Here is a 27,858-nt window from a genome sequence, read left to right on the forward strand (position 1 = left end):
TTTTATATAGTTAGCTCACTCAAAGGAAATGATTCATGACTGTCTGTCTCTATTATGAGAGGGGAAATAGATTTTCTTCGGCTAGCCAAAGGAGAGGGCACTTAAAATCAGCAGTAATTTAAATGGAATTTAATATAGCTATGACTGCCCTGCACAAAATCTCCCCTCCTCCCTTTAGGACTTCACAAATTCTTGCAATACATCACACAGGAGGAAAAAAGCCAATGAGCCTGAAACAGCAAATTCAAGTTCTGCTCCATATCAGTGCTGAGAATAACAAACAAAATAAAATAAAAATCCTGTATGGAGCATACACTAGTGAATGGTTTTGTAGGGGAAGAAAATCCTTAAGTTGAATCAAGCATTTGCAAATGTTCTCTAACCTTAGAGTATCCTTAGAGTATTTTGAATCAACTAGGTTTAATTTTGAAGCATAGAGCAGTGGAGTAAATACTATAGCTTATCTAAATCAGTGGTAGCATTTTGGGGAATACCGCCACAAAAGCAGGAAAATGTATCTGGAGTCTATTCTCTAGATTTAACAAAACTGCTTGTATGCCTTATTTTGATTTTATTTGCTGCAGAAGTCTCCTAATGAAATACATGTTTAACCCTAGAAAATAAGTCCAATTTTTAGAGGAATAAGAGGATGTAGAAGTGTCTTAAAAAAAATAAATACATAAATAAATAAACCAAAGAGGAACTACTAAATAGAGTTTACATACTTTTCTCATGCCTCAGAATACAGTGATAAAGCAAGCTTTTTTTAAAGGTCTGGCAGCCCACACCAGAAATAAATTGAAGTGATCTGCCTACTGTATACTTGGAGCCTTTATTATATCTGGAAAGATAAAAGTAACATAAATGGCAAAACTAAAAGAGGTTAGTGCTAAGACTGACCTAAGTAAATCCAACACTGTGAAAGCAAACTATGTCACAGTGGGACCAAGCATCAGAACTTACACACTGAGCAGCATGACTGAGCTACCAGCCACTCTCCCGCTAAGGCCTGCCCATACTACGCTCCCAGAAATTACCTTATTTGTCTCATACTTCAAAAGGTGACTTTCTGCACAGCTTTCTACAGAAAGCCAGAACTTTATGTGCAAGCTAAATTCTTGCCAGATGCTCAACTTGATATCCTATTGTTGGCAGCATTCCTTCATGCAAATGCCAACATATCTCCAAGAACCTTACGTCGGAGAGATATCAAATTGCCTTTCAGATTGCAATCACAACTGCGTACCTCATTTGTCTTCCCAGAGATTTAACCAGCAGGGGAAATGAACCTGCAACTCCAGAAGCCAGCATCATAAAGGTAACCTCAGAGGAAGTCACAGACAACTAAGTCATCTCATACTTAAACCATTTGAATAGACTTTCCTTTCTCCTGTTTGTCACAATACCTAGATATGGCTGAAGATATCCCAAAACACCTACTCTATTTACAGAGAAGTATTATTTACTCTGCAATTAAATCACTTGAAGTGCATGTAGATACCACAGTTGCCTTTCTAGTCAATATTAAAGTACATTATCATACATAGGTGTAACATACAAGTGTTTACAGGTAGTGACAAGAGTGTTCACTACTGATTTGTTCATGCTCTGTTACCATCATCCCAGATGAATATCAGATTCAGCTCATTTGGCATACATTTATAGAAACGGTAAGATTTTAAAACGATGAAATTAAGGTTACTTAAGGCATAGATGCATCCGAATTCAGGTGCTTTCCAAAATCCATGCTACGCCAGCTTTACAAGAAAGAAGAAAGGTAATACTTCAAAGCCAATAGTTTCCAGATGGTACCTGTGGTGCAGTAACTTTGGCTGTAAGACTTCCAGCCTGTACATCTATCAGCCACGCATATTCTAAAGTATCGCTTCCAAGAGGCAGACCTTCCGCTGAAAACATTGCGTGAGCACGCAACTGCAGACCTGACAGGCTGATGTGACCCTCTCGAAGAACTTCATCCACTGCAGGTCGCTGTTAAGGACAAGTAAGTTAAAGCTAATATTTGCAAAGAATACATCAATAGAAAGTGCAAAAAACTGTGTAGCCGGAGATCCTTCATACACATTCATCTTCACCACTTCAATCCTGTTGACTTTTGCGCAGCTGGACAGTCCCAAGACTTCTCAGCATTACTCACGCAACAACATACATGCAAATCTTATGAGGGGAGAGGGAAGTTTATCAAACTTTTGTTAGGTTTGGTTTAATTTTTAGCAACCGTCATCAACAACTTTCCCTTGCTGAATTCCACACAGTGACATCTAGTCACCACCTGTTAAATACTATTGCAATAAAATATAAACAAAGAACAGAAGAGCATGTTTAACAATGGAAGCCACCAAGAGGTTAAAAAACATGACTTACGAAGGTTTGCTACTACCAAAAAGCTTAGAAATTATAAATAAAAAATAACAATAAATTTAAAAAAGCCCCAAAACCAAACATCAGAGGCTGTCCTCTAAGTTGCACTTTTCACCAAAGTATTCCTTGGCTACCTAAATCAGAGCTACTTGTTTGCAGATGCGATCATCCAGATGCAATACTTTTCAAAAGAAGCTTACTCCAGCAGCCAGAGAAGAAACTGAGAAGATAAAACCAGCACAGGCATACACCAGATGCTTGTGACTGCATGGAGGTAAGCTGTGGATTAAAGCCAGTAAGTCAACAGCAAAACTTCTCTTTCATTCAGTTTTTTTAAACTTGTTATCTTGCCTGGTTTGTTTTCCATTGTCAGCAAAACCTTTGGAGTTGCTTAATGAAGAAGAAACATGCCCTACTCTTTTTATATCACTGGCAACCTACGTTATCTTTGAAAGCCAAATTCTTTAAAAAAAAAAAATGAAAATAGTATCAACCACCCACCACACAAAACACACAAACAAAAAAAGCCCCCACGCACAAACCAGAGACCACGCAATGGTTGTAAGACCAGCTTGAAGATTACTCTCTGTTTCCTGGAGAAAACTCTCCAGAAAGATTTTAAGCAAAATTAAGAAAGTACAATCTTTTGTTCATTTCACTAAAACGCAAACTGGACAGAAATAAAGATTTTTAAAAAAAAGCATCAGATTTTTCTTTAGTGCCTCTTATGACTCATAAGCCCTAACAAACCTTGTGTATGTACAACAGGAAAGTTCCTAACAAAAAAGAATTTAAGATCATCACAACTTCCACAATCCAAATACACACATGTGAACACGTAAAAAAAAAACGCTTACTACCTGATAGTTGTCATTCAGAAACAAATTCACTGGAGACAGTACAAGTTGAAGCATTGTTTCTCTAAATCCTTTCTTCATCTCAAAACACAACCTTTCCAAGAAAGCTGTAGGGCACTCTGGACCATCTGGACTGCAATGCTAAAATAAAAATTAAACACATCTGCTTCAGAAACCAAAAATATACAACACGGTTGAAAAGGTAAGATTAGAACCAAACCTGTGAGCAGGAAGCATGCCAGTTTTCCTCCAAACAGATACTCAAAAAGAAGCCTGTGCAACTTCAAAAAAATCTTTCCACAATTACATAAACAGCAATTCAAACCATTTGGGTGAACCCAATTTTTAACTGGGTTCTTATGTGAATTCCTGGGGATCCCTCAGAATGCAGCTGCACAGAGCAGAATGCACCATTATAAGACAGTTTTGCTAACCAGCAGAGAAATCATAATGGTCAATCAAAAATATTATCACGCAAATCAAGTTCATTGAATAAAAATCATTAAAAAAATTATCCAGTTCTGCCTCCCAAATAAGCAAAATAAATCACATCTCAAATTAGTTTAGATAGCCACTATTTTAGTAGAGCGTATACACATGCTTTGGTAAGCACCACCCTATCTTAATGTTCTGGGGAGTTAAACTCCAGATTATCAATCTAGAAAAAAAATAAGTTACACGAAGCAAAATATTTTAAGATTCTAAAGTACTTACCACTGGTAATCGCCCATGCACTTTGTACAAATTAACAAGCACAGTGATATCCCATGGGCGTAGAGTGAGAGGGTGAACTGGCTTGACTGAACTTTCATTTTCTTTTTTGTCGTTTTCCACTCCAACAGCTGTCCATCCAGAGCTTGAAGATGTAGACAGTGACAAAACAGGGCTTGAAATAACTTCTTCAAAATCAGTGTACATGTCATCTTCTCCAAAATAATTTTCCTAGGAAAAGGAATTGTTACGACCATTAAAAACAAATTAAAAACATATAGGCTATGTAATGAAATACAAATCCGAGCTTTTCCCGTATGTTAGCCTTCCCTAAAATAAGACGTATAGCTACAACCTATACCTGAAGAAACAGATATACTTCTATTTTACGAAAAATCAATACCTTAAGCGAGCAAATTTAGACCATGTGCTCTGCAGGAAAAGAAGGGACTCTCAGTAGTTCTCAAAGTTATCTAGTATTCTAGATGCATGCCATACACATAACTATTCTGAAGCACTACTACTGACATTTTAACAGATTTTGTGCTTTTAAAGATAACTCTGAGACTAAGAACACAAAACATCCGGCAGGAAGTCACTCTCATCCAACCTTCTGAAACTCGTTATCAGCATACTTCAAAGACTTAAATGCTTCCAAAATACTTGTTCATAAACATTTCTCTCCTTGTGTCTAAAACCCACCTTGTTTCGAAGCTAATCCCCCTCAATTATAAAAGACCAAAATAACTTTGCCAAATTCTACTGGGAAACAGAAAATCCATCTCTAAATAAATAAATAAATAAACAAACTTCCTGTGTTTTATTTATTAGCTGGGTCAGAATCAGATTTCTGAGAATTTGTCCCCTCCTCCCCCCTTAAAAAAAAAAAAAAAAAAAAAAAAAAACAACCAACGGGCCGGACTCTCTCTCAAGACGGATTTTCTGAATTATGCAGGTTATATTTTCTTGTTCATTCAGTATGGGGGAAGTGCTGGGCACCAAGCATTCTGTGAAGCAAAATCCTCTCTGACCAAAGCGGTTACAACACAAACACAAATGTTGCTCCCTCATTCATTCCTAGAAAGTAATTCAGTCCCTTGGCCTCTCATCTTGACAGAAACGTTCCAACTGTTACACACTCCACTGGTGACTCGCGAGATGCAGAGAAATGAGTACTCGACTGAAGATTAAACTGAAACAAACTTGAATCTTATGACGTTTCTTGCTCCCCTCCTTCCCATTTCTGTGCCTCATTTGCTTTGCAAAACTACTTTGTTCTTCCGTAAGCACAAGTCTGCAGCACAAGTGAGCAAAAAGGAAGTGTACAACAAGAAGAAAGCAAGCAACCGCAAGGTACCCATGTCCTTGCAAAAGGTCTGCAGAAAAGGGAGGCTCGTGATCAGCCTTGAAAGAACGACTCCTGTGGACATGTAATTTTACCATCTTGCACTGAGTCTCTGAAGTATTTTTGGTGTTAATGCATACGAATTAAGCACTGCCCTGTGGCCAAACCAAAAAACCCTCAGAAGTTAAGCAAAGCTAATATGCTTTGCTTTTTAGCAAAGGGAAAAGATAAAAGGTCAATGTTACGACACAGACCTTGAAATATTTTTTTTTTATAAGGCAGACCCAACAGAGGGTGCTAAGAACTCCAGTATCCTCTGTATCAGAAGAAATGAAGTCTTCAAGATGCATTACTGGCATAATTTTAATCCCATTTACTTTAGTGGCAACATGAAAAAATAATGAGGATATTTGAAAGTCCTATAATCTACAAAAAAAAATAATATTTTCTGCTATTCATTGCTTACGTGCAATACCTTGCATAAATTCACAAAAATGTCTGTTTCAATATGAGCCCTGATACTGATCACCTAGCTCAAAAAATTCCTCGTTCTCTGAGCCAAAATGAAAGCCTCCAGAAGCATTACCTCAGCCTAGATCTGCCTAGGCTAAAACAGACCTTTAAAACAGACAAAAAAAAACAAACAAAAAACCCCCAAACAATCACAAAAACCAACCAAAACCCAAGCATTTCACCCTTAGTCAAACAGAAGGGACATGTTCAGTCGCCTCTGCTTTTGTCAGAACAAGGCAGGGTGAGGGAGGTGAAACTAAACCGTTTCTAACCACTCTGAAGATCAGTAGGGAAGAGGACCCAACATAAGCGACATAAACAAACATTCCGAAGCATAACAGATTAACATCAAAAAAGGATGAAAAATTCTTCAATATTCATTGAAGTAGCTTTTAAAATTAAACTTATTGTCATCTCCTTCCCCTCCATGATCCCAAGTCCAGAAATTTCACCGAATCTAATTTAAACAAAACCAAACAACCCATTAAGATACTCTGCAGTTCTTAAAATGCACTAAAAGCATGGGTTCTGATATATCTTTGTATAAAAGTGATTGTTAATATAAGCCCTAGTCATAATCATGGATTTATTTTTTTTTTTACTACTGCAGAAGTCAAAGAAGACATTTTCTGCACATGAAGTCCAGAGCATATATTATTCGTTGAAAGAAAAATTATGTTCAGATGGGTCTACATGTATATATTGGAAGTCTACTCATAAGCCTGTGCCAACTGAATTCATCCCAGCTACACCGTATCACCAAAGAAAGCCATTCCAAAGTAGTACTTACAAGAAGCTTTCATCTAAATTCACTTATTCCGCGGAAAACTAATTTTCCACTTCAAACGAATTCTTTCCTTTTCCTCAATGCGGCCATCCATAAATTTGATGAGTTGTGTTCCTATGCCTACCTTTATGGACAGAAAGGCTTTGAGCAGGGGTCCATACAGGGTTATCTGGGAATCTGGGGAGAGTTCCAGTTCCACGTGGAGCTTATCCGGGGGCAGCTCTGAGGGGTCAAGGGGAAGGCGCGTCGAAGCTGTGGGAGATGAAATCACGCTCTCGGCTGGTTTCTGCGATGGTCTTAGCACAGATAACATTGTTTCTTCCATTTCTGACACTTTGGAGCAAAACAAAGAAGAAAACAGCTTTTGATTGCAAGTTAGGCTTCTGATAGTTAAAATCCTGCAAAAATGAATGCTTATTAATTGTACAACTTTTCGCATTTTCTAATTTGGCTTGTATAATTATGTTAATATGTCTATGCTGCAGAACTGGTTTCTCATACTAGTAACTATGCGAAGACAGGAAAATAAAGAATATTTTAGTCAATGTTAATTAAGCAAAAGAATCCTTCAAGTTCTTAAAAAAAAATAAATTTATTTATCTTGCTTTTCAAGTTAAACAAAGACATGCTTTCATTTCAGTGTAGCAGATTTCCCACAACCACACAGCTATTGCAGAATAAACAGAAGTGAATAAACAGGAAAATTGCAAAAGTTATATTAGAAACCTATTCTGAACCGGTAGCTCTGTAGGCCAAAATTTCCTCTCAAACAACTCAATTACTCTAGTCACAAAACAGTTTGGAAACTAAAATCTTATTTCCTATCCCTTCTTTTAATTTGAAGTTAGGGAGAAGAAAGCGCTTTGTCTTTTTTAAGTGGGGAAAGGCGATGAGAAGGAAGAGAATAACTGGAAGAGCTTTGGGGATGGAAAGCAATTGCTGGGAAGTAAAGAACTCTATGGGAAAAACATCTAAAATTGATGCTCCAGATGGAGTAAGGTTTCGGTGCCAGTTTAACTGGAAGAACCAGCACATACAGTGAACACATGCCTGTAGCCAGCAAACCTTCAAGGCTTTAATCTACCATTATTGCCTACAACACTTGCTGAGTGCTTGCACTATGTTATGTGTTATAAATCGGCTAAATGCCACAGTGAGATGACCACTTTTTTGGAAGCTGCATCTCTTGTAATGCAACATATTTGTTTCTCAGAGACTTAAAAGAGTTCTATCAGTTAACTCAAAATAAAATACAGGTGTTGCTACTGTAACAAACACATTCTGTCAGCATCACAGATGAGAAGCGAGCTGGACTGTGCCGGATTATCCAGTGAAGGAAGCTGCAGGCAAAATTACCCACGTAGGTAAAAACGCTCCAACACAGGTTCAATTGCTACTATTACCAGTAAATGTTTTCAAATTTGAACTGTGCACATTTGACACAAACGGACAGAGTCTCACAAGAGCATTTAATGAACATCTGGCAAGATGAATCTCACTTTTTCTGCTTCATCCTCTAAAATTGGAGTTCTTTAAGATTTGAATTGTTGGAACTCAAAACCTAAAAACACTACCCAGCATGTCTTCTAACACCTGTTGATTGAAGCCCATCCAAATTAGCCCTCATTATTCTTCTAATACCTCTCGTTCATCCGTTCTGCTTCCACCATCTCAATCTAAAGGCTTTTATGTAACCCCATAACTTCCTGCATACCTCCCTCTGCATTTAAAATAATGTACTTTTATCTCTGCGTTTAAGTGTTTTTTAACTTTTTTTTTTTAGGCATAAACTTACAGAATATTTCTTATTCAGTAGTACTGTTCAGACATTTAAAATTGAAGAATTCTTATTTAGAAATTAGTGCCAGACTGACCAATCTAACACTCGTATCTGATGGCCTCGGCTCACTTCAACAGTGCTAGCTACAATGAAATCCGCCAGTTTCATATCCATAAAGGTAATATTATGTTATTATATCTCATATATAGTGCATTTAAACACTTAAATCATAAGACAACATCACAACATCCAAAGGAAAAAGAGCTTAGAAAGGCTAAGGAACATGATACTGCCAAAAATATTGTACTTCACATTAAATATACCAAGCGACGTTTTATGTTACACAACAACCCATTTAAGAGATCCACTTCACTGAGGACGAGGAGAAGTGAACTACAGACAGTATCCTCCTTTTACACAGGGAACTGGGACGTGTTCTGAAATTCTGCACGATGAGATGTTGTCAGTTTTTAAATCAAACCTGGTGCAGTCTAAAGATTAACATTCTCCCATGTGACGTATAATAGTAGTTCAGTTCAAAATTCCTTTCTGCAAATTTAAGCAGTTTGATCCAACAATATCTCAGCAGTTCCTGAAATGAAACACGCTAACAAGAAAAAGGTAGAGACACTTACAGGATTGTTTTAACTGCTCATCTGCCTTTTGAGGATAAATTGGGTGCCATGAGTAGTCAATTGTAAACACAACACTCGGGACTGTCCAGCATTCAACCCATCCAGCCCTTTCAAAAAGAAACATCACACTTTTATTAAATATCTTCCATGAAGATATGACGTTGCTTTTGTCACAACCAAAAATCAGTAAATATGAAGAGCCAATATAAAGACACAAAATATACATCACAATGAAACTCACTCTTCTTGAGTAATGTTCCTCCATTTGGGTTTGCCCGTTTTCTGACCACTTTGACATTCGGCAGAAATGCAAGATTCAGGACTCATTTTATTAGGCTGACAATCTTTCACCAACATAAAAAGGGAATATTTACTAGGATGACAATCTGGTAGATACAAATGAAGATCAACATCTTCTCCCTAAAATCAAACATTAGTAAGAGAAAAATTAATTTACATTCGCATGCTATTCGCGTGTTCATATGCACAATCATCTTCACTTTACAGTCAAAGCGAGGCAAGAAATGTCAGTTTTCACGCGTGATTACTGACCACAACTCCCACCAATTTCTAGCACAATCCCAAGAGCTCTGTACTTCTGAACAGTCATTGAGTCCAGCAATTTGCACATAACAACACACCATAGCAATCTGTAAAACACAGGGGCATGGCTTTCAGTGATTCCTGGTCTTCTGTCGTTCAAGCCATACTGCAGAAGTTAAGCGACTGGCCCAAGGCTACCCTACAGCTCATCTAAACCATACTTCAAAAAAAAAAAAAAAAAGACATTTCTTTCTTTGCTATCAAATTATCTGAAATTACCAACATCACCATCAACTATTTTTTTATTTTTAGTAGCAGTAGATTGCTTCTATTTTAGGGAAGACAAGAAGTACAGTCTTTCAAAGAATTAGCTGCGTCTGTTTAAAAATAGTTTATCATCATTACTTATTCTCCAGAAACTCGTAAAAATCTGGAATATGGCTATCCAAAATGGTTTGGGGGTACTCGTTTCAGATTTCATTTTTACCTTTGAACATATATTAGATTTCCACATTTTCTAAATAAATGGGAATAGACTTCCAAGTGATAAAATACATACATAGACACACACAGTCTAAGTATATATAGTAAATATACATTCTAAATGTGTGTATATAGATATGTATGAAGCATATGCGTGTATATATTCTTAAATTTTTTTTTTTTGTGTAGATATATGTATGTATAAATTAAAACAGCCTATGATTGGATCCTTCATATAAGCAACATAAACCATTTACCTCTGGATTACCTAAAGAAAAATTCTATGAACTGGAAGTGAAAGAGCATTTTTATTTCAGGAAAAAGTTTATTCAAAATTTCCTGAGTGAAGAAGGAAGAAGGTAGGGAAACTATCTCACATTTAGAAGACAAAAGGGGCGAGAGGGGAAGAACTTACCCTTAAAGAGAATCTAGTATTGCACGTGGTTGGAACAAAGTCAGTGAAAGGCAGAGAGAAAACAATGTTCAGTGTTTCTCCACAAGCTGCAAGATAAACTGGGAGAGAAGACAAAAAATAAACAAAAAAAAACCTGTCAAAAGTACTCCTTGTTTTGTTCTTAGTCAAATTATCAAACATACAGGTAAAAATAATAAAAAGATATCCAAGAACTCATGACAGAGGAAATTGCCATTTTATCTACTGTCTATTTAGAGTACATCATACTAAATTATTCTGAAAGTACCTACTCCCTACAGCTCGTCCTTTATAGAAAGGGACTGTACTTAGCACAATGAAATTGCAAGCAGACAACAGAAACAACTGGAACTAATTTCTGATGACTTACTTTATTGCTTCGCTCACCGGTTATTGGACAAGAAAACACACAGCGAAAATTTCTCAGGCTTCTGACAAATTAGCAAGCCTTATTTTTAACTAGAACACAACTTAATGATTTTTAATCCACCATCCTCTTTCTACATTGAAATGACAAGATTTTACTACAATGTAGACCACTGAAATATGTATAAAACAAATTGCACATCAAAGTTTTAGCTTTGTGAAATGTACCTCTTAGTTTTGTTTAGACTTGGCAGTATTATCTCCTATTCTGAAATGAACCGGAAACAGACATTTCTAGTTATATGGAGTTCAAACGGTATTTTTTCCAACATAACTCAAAAAATTTATTCCCAAGTGAACGTTTTCATTTAGCTTACTGAGTATATGTCAAGACCTCACGGTTGCTCTCTGCAAACTGTTGTACTAAATGAAATTTTCAAAGGGTCTTGAAAAATGAATGCTAAAACAGATCTAGACCTGCACTCTCCCCCCTAAAAGGTATGCATTTGTACAAACTAAGTTAGAACTTACAACAGTTTTAGGTTGGGTTGTGCATCACCAGTAGCAAAAGGGTTACTTATCACTGAACACACATTTTGTAGCAAAAATTTTATAATTCTTGTACTCTCTATATCTATATACTCTATATTTTGTATATATTTTTTGTATATGTACTCTTCTTCCAAGTAAAAAGTGGTCTCACCATTTTCTTGTTGTTTGGTGGAACAGTCAATCCAGTTGTGTTGATTTGCTGCCCAAATCATTTCAAATTGATGAAACATGACTTTGAAGTTCCACATATAAGGAACAAATGAAAAAATATCAGGTGCACTGTCACTGGACCAGTCTTGGATCAAATCTAAAGCAATAAAACACAAGTTAGTAGCAATCAAGTGAGAGATTTTCTTCTTTTAAGTTTTTGGCTTTGCGTAAATTGTAAATCTTAACTGTTTGCTCCTTTACAGAAGAAGGAAAAGGAGAACAATACACACTATCCATTTCTCAGGCAGATATCCCACAAATACTTGCTGTGAACCCATCTCCCATTTCTCACCTGCTTTTTAAGTTGGAAAGCCATAGGTTTAATTAAGTTCTCTAGTTTAGTTTTGATCGGTAGCAAAGTTACACGTTGACCTAAAAGCACTGGACTACCAACCGCTTTCCTTTGGTTTTCCACTCTGATAGTCTGAATGTGTACACTAGTAATATTTCTTAACATAGCAAAATAGAGTTGTTGTAGAAGTTCATGTTTGCTGTGAATAGATTGGTAGACACTGCTGCGTACTGCAGCACTATACGGATAACGGCTCCGGCCTCACTAGGAGGATAACTTTATTAGCATGGCACTATGCCTGCACTAATTAATCCTTCCTCCCAGCAGGGCTAATTAGCCCAGGCAGTGCCACATTGATGGGACTATATTCTTTCCATTACTGCAGCTGGAACATTCTGCAACAGTTTGGTGATGCTGTATCACATTGTACTGCCTTGTGCGCATGTATTCTTATTCACAGCCAAACTCCTAAGGAGCAAAATACATTCTCTCACCATCTGTCAGCCACAGGGACACAACCTAAAGCCTAAGTATTTGAAAATCAGTCAGCCAAAGAGAGAGAAATTGGAGAAATCACCATCCTACGTCACAAATATTAAACAAATCAATTGCTCTGATAGAAATAAATTAACCTGAAATTTAAAATCACTTAACATAACTGCAGATCAAATTTAGTTTAGATGTTAGAAAATTAAATTATTTGGTATCTCTACTCAAATAGAAGAATGTCATGTACTTAGACACTTAAAGACAAACAGGAAACATTAGGAACTTCATCTTCAGAAACAATTTGTTGTCCTAAATATGTGAAGTCGGACTACCTGACCTTGCACACTTTTGCAAAATTTGAAAAGAAATTGTAAAGAAAGAATAAGTTCCATATCAAATTAAGTATTTAGTAAAGAATTTACCTGTAAAGAAGCTTTTCTGAGCAAAGATGAAATGATAGGTTGCTTTATAAACCTCCAGTTCACATTGCCATGTCTGTGGCATGTTCCATATCCGGGGATAGCTGGCATTAATATGAAACTGTGAACAAGATATTAAAGCATCAGAATTACTTGAGAAGATGACAACGCTTGACCCTGTAGCTCAGCAGTTTTCACATAGGTACTCTGCTGAATAATTAAAACTGTTTTCCTGCTGGGATGAACAGAAGGACTCTCTAGTTCCTTAATAATTTAATCTCTCTCTCCTTCTGTGTTTGAAGGTCAAGCGTTAGCGTATTCATTTATTTGGAAAGGTATACCACAAACTTCTGATACATCTTGTTGCAGTAGACGCACCAAGCAATTTATATACCAAAGTTTTCATTAAAAGCATCACTTTTCATAATACGCTAAAGATAAAAATCCCTCAGAACACAGTATTTTTCAACCATTGATACGATGCTCAAATTTTAACATGACAAACATCACTCTAATAAGGTCATTTAAAAATCAGTGAGAAAGGTAATCTACAGACCTACAGTATTGCAGAAGTGAAATATGAGGCAAACAAAAGAATAATGCAGTATTAAATCTGTCTCAAGTAATTCAAGCACTCTGAAGTAATTTTAAGTGCTTATGCGCTCACATTCTGTAGCACAGCTAGCAAGTGTAATCGTTTATTAAGGTGAAGCCTATATGAACATATAGCTGCATAGTAAACAAGGCAAGATTTGTAAATGGCACTCCAATCCCTCCACTGTTTTCAAAACACATACAACTTGGTGTATAAATTACATTAAGTCACTGAAAATTACACACATACATAGCTATGTATGCACAGAAGTTCCTTACATATTGAGGTCTTGCAAATACATTCAAAAAGCATATTTCTGTATTGTTTAAGAACCTAAAGAACTGCTTCACAGACAAATAAATACGCTGTTTACTAAAAATCCTCTAGAGACTGAAGCTTTCCGCTTATTAATGGAAACTTACAGCTAGCATTTCAGCTTCTAAGAGCGTGCGGTACTGCATACTGCTGGTGGCATCAACATGTAGAAGCTGCCCTTTAATTGTAGGTGTATAGCCTAGCAAACAAAAGATATAAAACAGTCAGATATAAGAGTTACACAAATATTTAAATAATTTTCACCAGTGATTTCAGCAGTCCACTAACAATCAAGAAATATCATGATGGAAATTAGTACTATTATAACTCTGTCCTCTCCTGTTCATCAGTAAAGAGCTTAACGTGTTCTGCCTTCATGTAAAAGAGACGACAAAAGTCTCCATTTCTGGACCCAGCAAGATCTTGGTTTAAGTTGCAGAATAAATTTCAAATATGACAGAGAGAATCAAGAGAACAAACAATTTAGCAAAGGGCTTCAAATTAGGCAACAAGATCAGTAAATGCAAGGAACATACCCATACCTTTATCTCCACTTCACCTTGGATTTTGGTGTTTGTTTTGTTTAATTAAACTACTATTAAATTAGTTTTCATAACGCATTTCTCAGCGTGATTCAACTACTACACTAATCCTACTGAAGATGTCTTCCTGCTTTGAGTTGACCATATATCTGTAATCTGCTTCAATACACACACAGTTAAATGATACGCTGTCTAGTAGTTAAGAAATTTGCGTTTCCTAACCTAAACAAACCACAGAGGTAACTTAATATTTAGATTTGTACATGCTTTAATATCTTGCAATGAAATGTACAAGGAAATACTTTTTGTTCCTTTACATAAGATTATAAATTTCACAGTTGCAACGGAAAAACACTACAAGACATTCACACATGTAGGAATTAAGATAACTGTTCAGGAAAACCACTAGGAAAACAAATGAACCTTAGCCTTAACTCACCATTTTCACCTACTGTCATGGGAATATTTATTTCCAAATATGATCCTGCACCAACATTTACATGTACAGCATTAGTTTCCTGTATTGCAAGAAAGAAAAAACGTCCAAACATTATTTCTAGGCTTGCCACATCAACCAGTGCACCTTATGCCTCTGGGCATCATTACCCACACCTGGATTAAGGCACCAGATGACTAAAGTCTTTCTTGTCTTCAGAAAAATTACTAGTGAACTATCTATGTGCAATGATACCAAGTAATGCCATTTTTAGGCTTAACATGCTGTCTTAAGTCCACTAATAGAAACAGCATAAGAGGGCAGATGAATATATGTTTCTAACACTACACTTTCTAACCCTTTCAGTCACAAAAAAAAAGAAGAAGAAAACAGGTGTGCAATGAAAGCAACACTACATCCCATTTATAAGAGTAGCAACAGGGGAAAGAAAAACCCAAACCCCTACACATATGCATCTTTTGTTCCCTTCACTGTCATGTCATCTCTCCAGTAATATTAGATATTCATCCAATATCAGAAGAAACGACCTTTTCATCATGGTGAGCTTCATCGTAATGAAAAACTGCACAGGAAATATCCAGATCATGAATTCCCAAGACTGCAGGAACTGGCATGGCTTAAGATGCAGCTTTAAGGCTTAAAAGAAACTTAAAATAAGCCAACAAATATTAATGCTTCTTGGCCAATATTTCTCTTTATTATCTCTTCCTAATTATGGAAGAGTAAAACAAAAGTCTCCGAGCTTTTAAAAACATATTTCTGTAATAAACACCTGAGCAAAGTAAAAATAAGCACAACCAAAAAGCACAGTGTAATCAAAGTACACAAGTTATTTTCTAGATAAGTTTTAATTATTTACCCTATTTTTGGTAAAAAGCAAATCAATGGTGGCATCTGCAATAATATTCATCCGGAGTTCAAAAGCAAGGATCTGTCTTGGTTTCCCAGGCTGGGCAATTTCTGAGACTTTCATAACTTGGTAGTCTGGTGGGAAGAAAAACTTCCACAAGCAATCCCTAGTGAAGAAGGAGGAAGGAAAGGAAAAAAAAAAAAAAAAAGAAAAGAAAGTTGGTTTTATTCACAGAAGAGATATATACATATTTACGCATCTATTTGGTTCACTTAATTATTTCCCAGTTAGCTGAGTTTTTAGACAACCACTGGATGCGATAAGAAAGAATGTTTGTTTCAAGACTTCATGATGGGTGTCTTCCAACTCATTACCAAAATCTCCCAGAGTTTCAATGACAAGAACTGACTTTTGGATAAAAGTCATAAATGGGCAGACCGTAAATGATTTAGAACAAAAATACTTTAATTCAGATGGCAAATAAGCTATGTTTTTCTTATTATCCCTCATCTTTGGTTTACAAATCTGCTACAAAAACACAGCAGGAAGTAAACTGTTTATGCTTCAGTTTGTCCATAAATAATTTATGTAATGCCCCGAAATAAACAAAATACAAAACTTTAGGACCTCAGAATGAGAGGGAAATGAAGCCTACATTTCTGCAGACTTGTATCTGAACATGCAACTACATGAAAGGAAAGCCACAGTGATGAAACAGACAGCATGCTTATCTAGATCTCAAGGGGGTGGAAGTAAATCTTTAAGGGTAGCAGTATCCTGCACCCAGCACCTGACCACTGTAGCCGCCTAAACATTAAAAAAAAAAAAAAGCCAAAAAAAGCCAAAAACAACCCCAACAAAACCCTCACAAACACCACACAACACACACTGTCAAAACCCTGGGGAAACACAAGATTTTATTGTATGGTGTATTAAAGATCGGTATTTGCAGAAGCCCTTATAAGAATTGAGAGTACAAAGTCCACAGAACTCCTACAGATCTGTGCTTCTAAAACGTTCAGGCACTTTCCAAAATTCTATCTTCTATCCATGGCACAATGCAAAAGCGTTCCCAGGTATGTATCTATGAATTCTACGGACGCTGCATAGGCAAACTGCCTTCTGTTTAGCCAGTTAAAATTATAAAAAGCATAACATCATAGAGTGAGCTTTCTTGGTGGTATTAAAAATGTCATTAATGATTCACTGACTTCATGTTCCTAGCAAAGCACTGTTCTCGAAATTGGCATTTTCTCTTAAATTCTCTAAGCCACTGTCACATCTAACTACTACTCTTTGGTCTGCCATCCTCACACTCCTAGGAGACAGTTAATCATAATAGTTTCACAGGAGAATTAATGGAGGGCAAGAGAAATATCAAACTGTAATTAATAGGGGAAAAAAGGAAAATCACTGATGATGTCACTTTTACTTAACAGTCCTTTACTCTCTAAACAATCCTACCGTCTTCACCAGAAAGTCATGTGCAAAACATCGCGTGAAGAATAATAGTAGAGCTCTGGCCTAATATTTTGTCACTAAAATATCTAGATAATGAAGAGAGACAGTTGATTCTCCTAAGCAGGGATAAATGATTTCCCCCCCCATTATTTTCATAGCCAGATTTGTACCTTCATAAAATGTTCTCATCAATATGCGGAGTATTATCATCCATGAGCTAATAGGAGCTTAGCAAGTCTAAAGGTAACCAATTAAAAGGTTAAACCCTTAGGTGTATAACACTTGATAAATAGCAACACCACTTTGGCTCACAAAAAATAGAAACATAATTTATTGATTTAATAATAAAAATTCACTGAGTGATCGTAACTTTGGAAGGCCAACAAGATAAACGACAATGAATTTACCAATACTAAACCGTCATGGCAGGATTCTTTTTAGATTGTCTAGCCTACCCCAGACAAATTAAAAGCCTGAGCAATCGCACACTGGAACCTTTAGAATGTTTTCTCAATAATAATATATACTAAAGATTAAAGCTGAAAATGTGAATCATGATAATACCTCTGCCTGTCAGCCCAAGGTCCATAGTTGAAGTCCGTTCCTTTTCCACAAACAATGTCCAAACCCCAGCATGGTGGCAGATCCTGTAATTTGCTGTCTTCATTGTTTGCTTCTCCATCATTACTTTCCTCCGTCTCCTCTGGTACAAGACCTGTATTACACAATATAATAAACAGATTATTAAAGGAAGCTGCTTCAAATTAGCATGAAAAATGTTTCCTAAGGACAAGACAATTAAAGTGTCCTGATGTCAGTTTTATTTGAGACCACTATGTTACGGAAATATCTAGCCACGATTCAATGCAGACTCCCAGGGGAAGGGCAAAAACATGACCGAAAATCCTCAGGATTTTCTGGAGCGCTGCTCACTGATGTCAGTGAAATGCCAACATACACAGCATTTTTATCTCTTAAGTATGATTTTTACCAATACAAGCTTTCATATATCCACATTCAGTTAGAAATCTTACTTACAAACCAAGTTTTGGAACAAATAAGATTAAGTTAAAATCATTTCTGCAGACAATGCAAGCAAATAAAAAAGACGACTAAGTTTCTTTTAAGGAAAGAGCAGTTACTCAGCAACAATCCAAAATTGCCACCTATGCTACACCAGCATGCATCATTATCGAACATGCTACCTTTGTTTAATACTTAAGTGAAGTCAGAGCAAAAGCTTTTGCAAACCAAAAAAGCTCCGGCAAAATAAAGTGGTAATATAATGCACTGGATTTAAAGTGAAAGAGATAGATGCCACAGTATTCAGAAATTGATGAATCAAATAAAGTTCCCAAAAACCCCAGTAGGTATGGACTGCAAGTTGTTCCCACTCCTGAAGTACTTTGGAAACAACATCATTTAAGTTTACAGCTTAAAACATAACTTGTTTCAAGAACAAACATCAAGATTAATTGGTTCCACGTTGCATATAGACTTGCAGAAGGCACTGCTGACAGAGTACCTATATCTATATAAAACTACTCACTGATAAAAACGTTTGTTCTACATGTACAGTTATTTCATCTATGGAATTCCCCAGGCCTCTTACATGAAATGGTCCAGAAGTTGACAACAACAATTAACAAGAACACAGCTCAAAATTTCACTCCCTTCTAAATCTGAACCACGTCAACTCTCTCTTATTTATTTCAGTTGAATTTTGTTTCATTTGCAGACAAAGTAACTCATTAACTTAGAAGCGTACTTACGAATGCTTTTACTGGCTCCAAAACATTACAGCAACTGCTTCAGCATGGAATTTTTTCAGCATTAAAAGAAAGAAATTGCCTAGCAATTCTAAACAATTAAATAAACAAAGAGCCTTCAAATCTGTGAAAATTTTATCTTTGTATTGAACAGAAGGTACCTGGTTCATCCATATAGTAATAGATATCAACATCATTGGACTGCATTACAACAAAACCTTCACCCATCAGCCTCGGTGGTCTGTAATGAAAAAGAGTGCAAAAGAAAAGGATTAAAAAGCAATGCACCGAGATTAATCTTTATGAATTCAAGTAATTTTAAACGCAACGTATTAAGCATAATGGAAGAGATTATATAGGTCAGGCTTACTTGTAGCTGGTACGTAGTACATATTTAACCACTGAATCATCAATAAAACTGCTAGCTGTATCAAGCAAGCCAACAGTGGAGATGGAGTGTCTGTGGTACCTGTCCAGGAAGATTTTGCAGGCAAGACTCAAGTTTGATGCAATCCCAAGACATGAGCTCCATGGGCCTGCGCTGGTCTTGCCAGCTGCCTGACTGCAGGCTGCCTGCAAGAGCCACAGGCCACCTTATCTACCAGGCATCGGTCTCGTGACAGACGGAATAGACAGAATTACCTGTGCCACACCACAGTCTGTCTAAAGGCAGCTGTTTGTAAGCTAAATTCGAAGTGCGGGTTATAACTTCAGTTCTTATCCTCAGTGATTCCTCAGTCTGCTACCACAGACTAAATGAGCTTCTAAAAATAAACACTGAAAATTCAAATCTATCTGGTCTCAAGTCTCCCATCAAAAAGGCAACTGTCATATTGCTAGGCTACATCTACCCTGATTTTAAAAAAATACTTGATCATTACATTATGATTATTATTATCATATAAAGCAATTTAAACGTTTAGGTATCTTCATGCTTGAGTTAACAGGTTTCTTTCCACAAAGACATTTCTCAGGTATTATAAACCACAACCAACTACCAAAGTTTTACTTTCAATGTTTCTTTCCATCAAGAGTTCCTTTCTCCTTGTCCTATATCATTCGTTCACCCGCTAATTGTTTTCTTACTAAAATAGCACCAAAGGGACAAGAAAGCTTCAGTAATTAGACCATTAGTTAAAAAAAAAAAAAAAAGGCTATTCTTCCTTAATGACATTTCCCTCAATATAAAATGATCTAAATGATGAACTAATACACGAAACCCTTCTAACACTACTATATTGGTAAATTAAACTCCTTTCTTACAGTGTCACCACACATTAATTTACATATTACATTTTATCGTAGTAATAACATTATAATGTTATGTCACATTATAATGGTCAGGCTGGATTTTAACTGCAAAAGATGTTTTTGCCACTTTTCAGCTACTTTTCTAACCCAGTAGCAGAAACAATTTAGATTTACAACGTATATTTTTCTTAATAGGGATCAATTCCATGCTCAGTGTTCACTGCACAGCCAAGCAAAAAAAAGGCAACAGTATTGCTTCTTTTAGCTGTATTCTCAGCTTAAAGTGCACATGAAACCACTTCTGCAGAAAACAGGAGAAGGTGGTACCCAATGAGGCCGCCTAACCCACCCTCAGAAAAAATAATTACACCTTGCTGGACTTAGCCGATGAAGGTGGTGGAACCCTAGAAACTTCACCACAGGCCATTTCTAAAAGCAAATGAGATAACGGCAATGAATGCTAATGAGATTATCATCACCACTAAAAAGTATTTCCCAATATCTATCCTAAATTTCCACTTCGAGCCTGCTGACTTAGTCACTGCTCTGCAAACTTGTTCTGCTTTGATCTGCTTTTCCTAGCACAATTTCTTTTTTTCCTTGGGTTTTGGAGGATTTACTTGCAAAAAGTGATGGAGGCGTTGAGATATCTGTTTGTAATGTAATATGACAGTTTTCAAGGTGGGTTTTGACGTTTGTATCGATTAGTCTGTCTGTTACAAATTTCATCAAGTCACTTAGCTGTTTTTCATATGTGCACTGCCTGCAGGAATTTCTGAAAGTTAAGACAACCAGCTTAATTTTTAAGCCAAAGAAGCATAAGAGGGCAGGCTCTAAAGATTCAAACATTCCCGTTTCCAGTGAACTGGGTCATTTGTTGAATCTACCCAGTAAATTAGGGCATGTTTTCTGCACACATGCCATCCTTCAGCCATCAGGAGCTGCAGGGATGGTAACAGCACAAAAGGAAAATACTTAGCGGAAGCAGGAGAAAAAGCTAATAGTTTGAGTATCTTAATCCTATTTTGTTTTAATCTTGTTTGTCTTCAATATTAGTTGGAGAAATTTCCTTTGTCGTCATGTTGGAAGAGTAAGATTCTGTACACATCCACAGAATGGTCTTTGAAAACATATAAAGGCACATTATGGACAGCAGTATTTGTCTGATACAAAGCCAATTAAGGTACAGTCAAATGTACAGTTTACTTCCAAACATCATAAGTCATTCTCTGGATATTGTTGCTTAGAAGGTATAAAATCGGGATAATCATTTTACATTAACTCATACACGCAATTGTCCAAGGATAGTATACATTATTTATTTTCTGTTGAGCCAATAATGCCTGTGAAAGACTTTGAAATTTAGCTTTTTTGTCCAAATCATCTGTTGAATATATAACATTGCAAGCATTAAAGAAGATAATGCAGAAAATTATGGCTAAGATGTTCATATCATATCAATCGGGGATGTTAATACAGTATGCACATAAATGTCTTGCTGGTTAAAGTGTAATAAAACAAGAATTCTAGTGTCAAATCCCTTCATGCAAGAACCCTTTTGTTTGACTTATTATCATTCAGTTTGTTAAAGCTGCATAACCCCGCTCATGTAGAATACACAGAGGTAAAAGGATCAGCGATCTGTCTTAAAGAGATAACATGATTTCTCCTATAGCAAGTATTGTGCAGCTTTTGCCCATTTTTTAAAAAATATTTTCCAAACCATATGAGAATCAGCTCTAAAGAAGTCAATATCTTAAACCTTGCATTTATCCTAGAAATTTAGTGCTGTCAAAGCGTGTAGCTATAGTACCCAGGCAAAAGAAAATAAAAGTTGAATGCAGGATGCCCCATCCCTGGAAACGTTCCAGGTCAGGCTGGATGGGGCTCTGAGCAACCTGATCTCGTTGAAGATGTCCCTGCTCATTGCAGGGGGTTGGACTAGACGACCTTGATTAATCATAGAGCAGAACACATACACATTCTACAACGAGATAGAAATAAAGTAGTTTTCTCCATAAATAAAATAGTTTCAAAGATCCAACATCCAAAACCTTCAGAGTGGTAAAAATGCCAACTATCTAAACACAATAAGAAAAATAAAGTCACAGAAACACAACCAACATTCTTTTATTCATTTTCTTAAAGATAAATAATAAAATATAATGGGAACAAAAATACCCTAAACTTACTCATCATTTTGAAGACCAACATATCTTGGACTTGGAACCAGCATGACTCTAACATTTTCTAATTTTCCTTTCACGATGTGCATAAACTGATCAAGGTGGCTTGAAGGTGGTTTCGTGGTATATGTCAAAAAAGCATCATCAAAGTTAATACAAAGTGTTTGCGGCTGATAATGATTCCCAAACGCCAAACGACCCTAAATCGAAAAGAAAATCCAATTACTCATTACACACGGCTCTTTTATATATCTACGTATATATAATTTACCTATAATAATGCAGTTTAACCAGCCATATGCAAATAAAGACCATGGACAAAAGTACTGGCCATATTCTGTGCATATCTAAAAATACTATCTTGTACATTTAACTCTCAATATTCTATCTCATACCACCTCAATAATAGTTGTCTGGGAGGCAACATCAACTTTTAAGGAACATGTCCAAATATCCCTATTAAAAGACAAAGGGAAGAAAACAAAAAAAGAAGAAAAAAGCCCAAACACCTCCCCAGAATCCAACACACCACACATCGTAAAACACCCATTACCTAGCTTGGTTACTTGGCGATACTCTTGAAATCATTACAAGTCTAAGACACAAGTATTTCCCACAACAGAGACGCTGATGTTTCCATCAGCACCAGCAGGATTTGTGGCTGTATCAAGGGAGTGCTAGTGGTGTCACTTTAAAACTTTTGTAAAGCATGAAGGAGGACAAAAACTCAAAAAGAACGTATAAGAAAAATGAATGGCAAGCCTGATTTTTAAGCATATACTGCTAGATATTCTCATTATCAGGGTGTTTTCGCTTACCGTGCTCACATTGACTTTAATGACTGGAATAAGCGACCTCCATGAAGAAGAAGGGTCTTGAGATTCTGTTTTTACTTTAACACTACAGGAAAAAAATGGGGTTTATTATTTTGTGTTTTCTGCAGAAGAACTAACCAGTGTTTTCTTCTAGGGGTCTTCAGTGCACAGATCTCGGGCAACCCTCTTCCCCACAGGGGTGCCTCCTGTAAGGGACCTGCTAGCAGACTGCTGCAGGCTCCTCCAGAGCCTGGTAGAACAGCAGGAAGCATACGCTGCTACGCCGTGGGTGCTGGTATACTGAGCGGACACAGGCAGAAAACAAGCGTGCCACATTTAACACAGAGCAACAGTTCTCAAATAGTTCAATAAATCTTCCTCGGGTGAATTTGGTCTGTTCTAAATATTCCTATTTAGGTGCGGGATTTTTCATTTCCCATGACACGTCCCCCGCAAAAGCAGAGGTCCTTCCTGCACCTGTCAATAAGGGCGTAAGATGAAAACACGAAGACCCTGGCTCGGAGGCACAGCCCTTACCCAAACTCAGGACTGCCACAGCATCCTGCGGGTGCCCACTATGTAATTTAGTAACACTTGCTGGCCTGGCCAGCAGCAGTGGGAAGACTCAAGCCTCATTAGATCTTCTCTGCTCCTGGCAATAAATCAGTCTGGTGTGATTCTGCCCAAAGGCTTATTATTGAATATGCCACTCCACTACACATAAGCCATGTAGAAGAATTCCTTATAGATGCACATCATGTTTTCTGGGGCACCCCAAAAAAGGAATAAAAGGAGAAAAGGAGGTTTGTGTAGCTATACACAAACACACCCCCCTAAAAAGACAACTTGTGAAATTAGCCCACATTTAAAGCTCAAAAACCACTTAAGTCCTCCCAAAACCATACAGATCCTCATGTTTTGTCTGTTCAATGTCTTGAGCAGCTATTACTTCTACTAAGCAATACCATTATTATTCTGCAAGCATAATCCTCTTCAACACATGCTCCCTTCCCACAGTGTGCTTCAAATAGATTTTTCAACCTGTTCCTGAACGTTAAACAAGGAGTGTTTGGTTTTTAATTATTATGGTAGGAAGTCTGAGGAAAGGAAAAAGATTTAGACTGTCAGGCTTGTCAGTGCAATTTCTCTCTCAGCTGTGCTTCAACCATTTGGCCTCCAGAGCATATGTTAACAAAACATTACCCAATTAGTTCAGCACTTTGCAGAACAAAGCATCAACAAAATAGCAAAATGCATAATAATTTACCTTTCAAGATTGGTATGTGTTCTCTGCCTCCCGTTTACTTGTGCTTTTTCATCATCTTTCTTTGCTGGAATTATTGTGGGATCCAAGCCAAATAGTTCTTGAAGTTGTCCATAAAGCTCAGAACGGTTGTACACATGAAATTCAAAGTCATTCACCATAATATACAGTCGTGTTTCTGCCTTTGGGTCTGAACAAATAGTAGGAAAAGAGCTTCTAATTCCATTCCAACATTGCCTTGCAGTATTTACAGTTTTTCAAATAAGCAGATTTTGCAAAAACAATCTACACGGTAGTGAACAGCTGCTGAAGTACATATTAAAAAGCAATAAAAAAACCCCACAAAATAATTACACTGTTCCAAGCAAATCAGTAAAACTTGGCAAATAAGACAGTTGCGTACAAAATATAAAACCTGAAAGGCATTTCACCCTTAGGTCACAGTCCCAAAATAAATCCAGGCAGGAGCTGCACAAAATGGTACATGAGGTTTATTCAGACTCATGTATAAAAACTAACAAACAAAAATCCCTCTTGATGCACAGCACAGAACCCTCGGTGCCAACTTCTGCCTTTTAGCACAGATACCAGTACTTGAGACCAATTCAATCTCAAAACCCAAATGTTTTGTGGTACAGCAGGCCTGAACTGGGAAAAAGCTTTATTTTACAGAGAAACAGAAAACATTAATATGCAGAACTAACAAGAAGCATAGTCATTTTGCACAATCGGTCAAGATTTTCACAAATGTCAGATTTGAACTGTAATATCAGCTTGACTCTGTGATACTTAAAAACTAGTTCAACATCTGCTGATCGCATACAGAGCTGTTTGTGACATACTTTCGCATACTTTTGCCATAGATAGTATGACCTAATTATGTAGTTAGTGTGAGGAAAGAGCTCGCACAATTTCCCCCTAATTACCCAGTTGAAAGAGTGCCCATTACACATTCACTCAAGAGACCTGAGCTGCTCTAAAACCTGATCTGGTCTTTCTAAGTCAAAGAGACTTTAGGAAGCTGAAGCATCAATGGTTATTACAGCAGTCCCAAAGCTGTAACTCAGGGGGTACAACCTGAAGACAACATTTTCCACAGACACGAGAAATTAAAAAGTCAGAGAGAACACCGCTGCTGTTGTGGTCAGGGTCAAGAGAAGAAATGCAGCTGCCCAAGAACCAAAGTTTAGAGACATCTGCTTTATTAAATGCACCCTCTTTGCTAACAAACTCATCTGTTCCCCGAAGTTACGCATCTATACAACACTGTCCTAACAACAGCAACCCACCTCTTACCCCTCACACCTAAATTACCAGAAATTTCTGTATCATTATGAAAAAAAAAAAAAGTGTAATAAAACTCCAGAAAGCATTGACATCACAGTTTTCTTGAACAGGAGACAAAGAAAAGTTAATGAGCCAGTTTCAGTTCCTTCCTGTTTTCATAAAAGCACTATCAAATCCATTCGTTGGTAATGTTAACTTGCATCAATAAGATATAGGCAAAGGATGACATGGACAAAGATTGTGATACACAATAGATCACCTGGGAGACTCAGTATCATCAAGAACACAAATTAATGTAATTTTTCAATTCCTGGAGGAAAGCATTAGACTTCATTAACTAAATGAAATCATATGTAATAATTCATTTCTTTAAAGGGCATTTGAAGAGACAACTATCTTTTTCCTAATAACAAAAATAAGATTTCACCTCTACAGACCAATTTGGTTGCCTGACACTTTTAGAAAAGAAAGAAAAAAAAAAAGGGGGGGGGAGCACGGTAAGGAAAAAGTGACAAGCACATCTGAATGTCATAGAGTTAAATGATTCAGAGAAGCGTATGTGTAAGTCATGTAAAAGTAACTACCAGATTGATAGCAAAACACTGAAATTTTATCAACGTTTGTTGGAATCAAGGTGACTAACGTAGCCAAGGTTTTGACATTTGCTTCCTACAGAGTTTAATCAAGATGTATTAGTTACTTATTATTTATTTAAATGTTTGCATCACACCTACTCAAACAATTCAACATAAATATACCCGCTAAATAAAACCTAACGCAAACATGAAACAAGTCCTCCTGACAACAAAAAGCAGAGGAATTGATTCTCAAAACAGTATTCCCCCTTCAAAAAGTACGTCACAAACTACACTACATGGTTTTACACTGTGAAAATTGATGATCTGCTGTGATACCTAAGCTAAGACATCTGGGTGTGCCCTATTCACCACATACTCCTCCAACTTTTGTTCCTAAACCACTTTCAGCTCTTGAGTACGTACAAAACCTACTCTCAAGTCCCAGTCTGGTTTACCGTAACACTCAAGGCAGGAAAACAACCCACATACTGGACTTTTTCTATGAAGTCCTTTTAACATTGGTATGACATGCCTAGTACAAACATAGTGCCGTGATGAAAACCAGATTGCACTTGCTAGGTTGAACTGCGGCACGTTTGAAAAACCACCGCAGGAAATCAATAATCACTATCCAAACTTTTTGTGGTTCAAACCTTCTCTTATGCAAGGAGCTGTGATTGAGTCTTTATAAGAGGCATCCTTAAATTACAGTGCAACCCAAGTCCTACAGCAATATTTATTTTAGATGCCAGTGGGCAGGTAGACAATGCATCAGTTTTGATAGGTGAGCTTTCCTCTTCTCTCTTTTCCTCTTCTTAGCTTTAGAACAAATGTGAAAAAAATACCCACTAGAATGCAAAGCAATTTCATTTTTCCTTTTTCTGACACAAAGGTTTAACAGTAGTGCTTGCTAGCATCCATTACTGTAATCTACCCTTTGATCATAAACACATATTGACTACCAGAGGTTCAATAGGAAGAGCACAGCATAAAGCATTTTGCAAAGCACATACACCCGAGTGAAGGAAACTGTTCTCCAAGTTTGCCCTCTTTTTCCTAATGACCTTCACTCTTCTCTGACCAACCTCAGATCCCGCTTCTTGCTCAGTTTTTATTTCTTTGTGTATCCTCATAAGACTTCAAAAGTCAGTGGATCCCAGCTGGTCAGCAGCAACTGGCAGGCACTGCCACGTTCTTCAGCTCCTCAGGAAGAAGGCTGAGAAGCCATGTGATAAGAAAGCACTTATCGGGGAAAAATATTCCCAATAACACATGAACGTATTGCATGGGCATGTGGAACAATACTGGATTTTTCTTACCAACAGGCATAAGCTGAATTTATATCAAGATTGAATATGTAAATCCTAGCATTAAAAACAATTTTACTTTGGCATAACTTACGGAACCTGTCAAGTACTCAGCATAACTCAATCTTTTTAAAAGGTCACTTATTTTGCTTCCAGGGAAAACTTTGCAACTTGTATGACTGGGTTGGATGAACATTGAAGCCCTTTCTGGCTCTAAAACCTCTGAATATATGAATTAATTTCTAGTCCTTCTCCTCTCACGAGCTCAGTGGGGAATATATGAATGTCCACTACCTTCAGCACATTCCTTCAGGAGAGGGAGACACAATGCAAGCTTCATACACGTTTGAACAGACAAAGTTAGCTTTTAGAAAATTTAAGATGTCC

General features: G+C 36.9%; 1 protein-coding gene across 1 annotated transcript in view; it reads right to left on the reverse strand.

Annotated features, from left to right (window-relative positions):
- The window catches only part of KIAA1109 (KIAA1109 ortholog), a 111,982-nt gene that overhangs the window by 73,959 nt on the left and 10,165 nt on the right, over positions 1-27,858 (reverse strand). The window contains exons 5-21 of the mRNA XM_009887870.1: positions 24,303-24,489; positions 23,039-23,120; positions 22,227-22,420; positions 18,945-19,024; positions 17,579-17,729; positions 15,563-15,719; positions 14,686-14,764; positions 13,812-13,903; positions 12,798-12,915; positions 11,536-11,691; positions 10,449-10,546; positions 9,249-9,427; positions 9,008-9,114; positions 6,717-6,925; positions 3,951-4,178; positions 3,237-3,377; positions 1,813-1,989 (exon numbers count right to left, since the gene is read on the reverse strand). Coding sequence (XP_009886172.1) covers positions 1,813-1,989; positions 3,237-3,377; positions 3,951-4,178; positions 6,717-6,925; positions 9,008-9,114; positions 9,249-9,427; positions 10,449-10,546; positions 11,536-11,691; positions 12,798-12,915; positions 13,812-13,903; positions 14,686-14,764; positions 15,563-15,719; positions 17,579-17,729; positions 18,945-19,024; positions 22,227-22,420; positions 23,039-23,120; positions 24,303-24,489 — 2,435 coding nt within the window. The remainder of the gene's footprint in view (positions 1-1,812; positions 1,990-3,236; positions 3,378-3,950; positions 4,179-6,716; positions 6,926-9,007; positions 9,115-9,248; positions 9,428-10,448; positions 10,547-11,535; positions 11,692-12,797; positions 12,916-13,811; positions 13,904-14,685; positions 14,765-15,562; positions 15,720-17,578; positions 17,730-18,944; positions 19,025-22,226; positions 22,421-23,038; positions 23,121-24,302; positions 24,490-27,858) is intronic.

The sequence above is a fragment of the Charadrius vociferus genome, unplaced genomic scaffold (assembly GCF_000708025.1).
Source record: "Charadrius vociferus isolate BGI_N301 unplaced genomic scaffold, ASM70802v2 scaffold806, whole genome shotgun sequence".
In the NCBI taxonomy this organism is placed as follows: Eukaryota; Metazoa; Chordata; class Aves; order Charadriiformes; family Charadriidae; genus Charadrius; species Charadrius vociferus.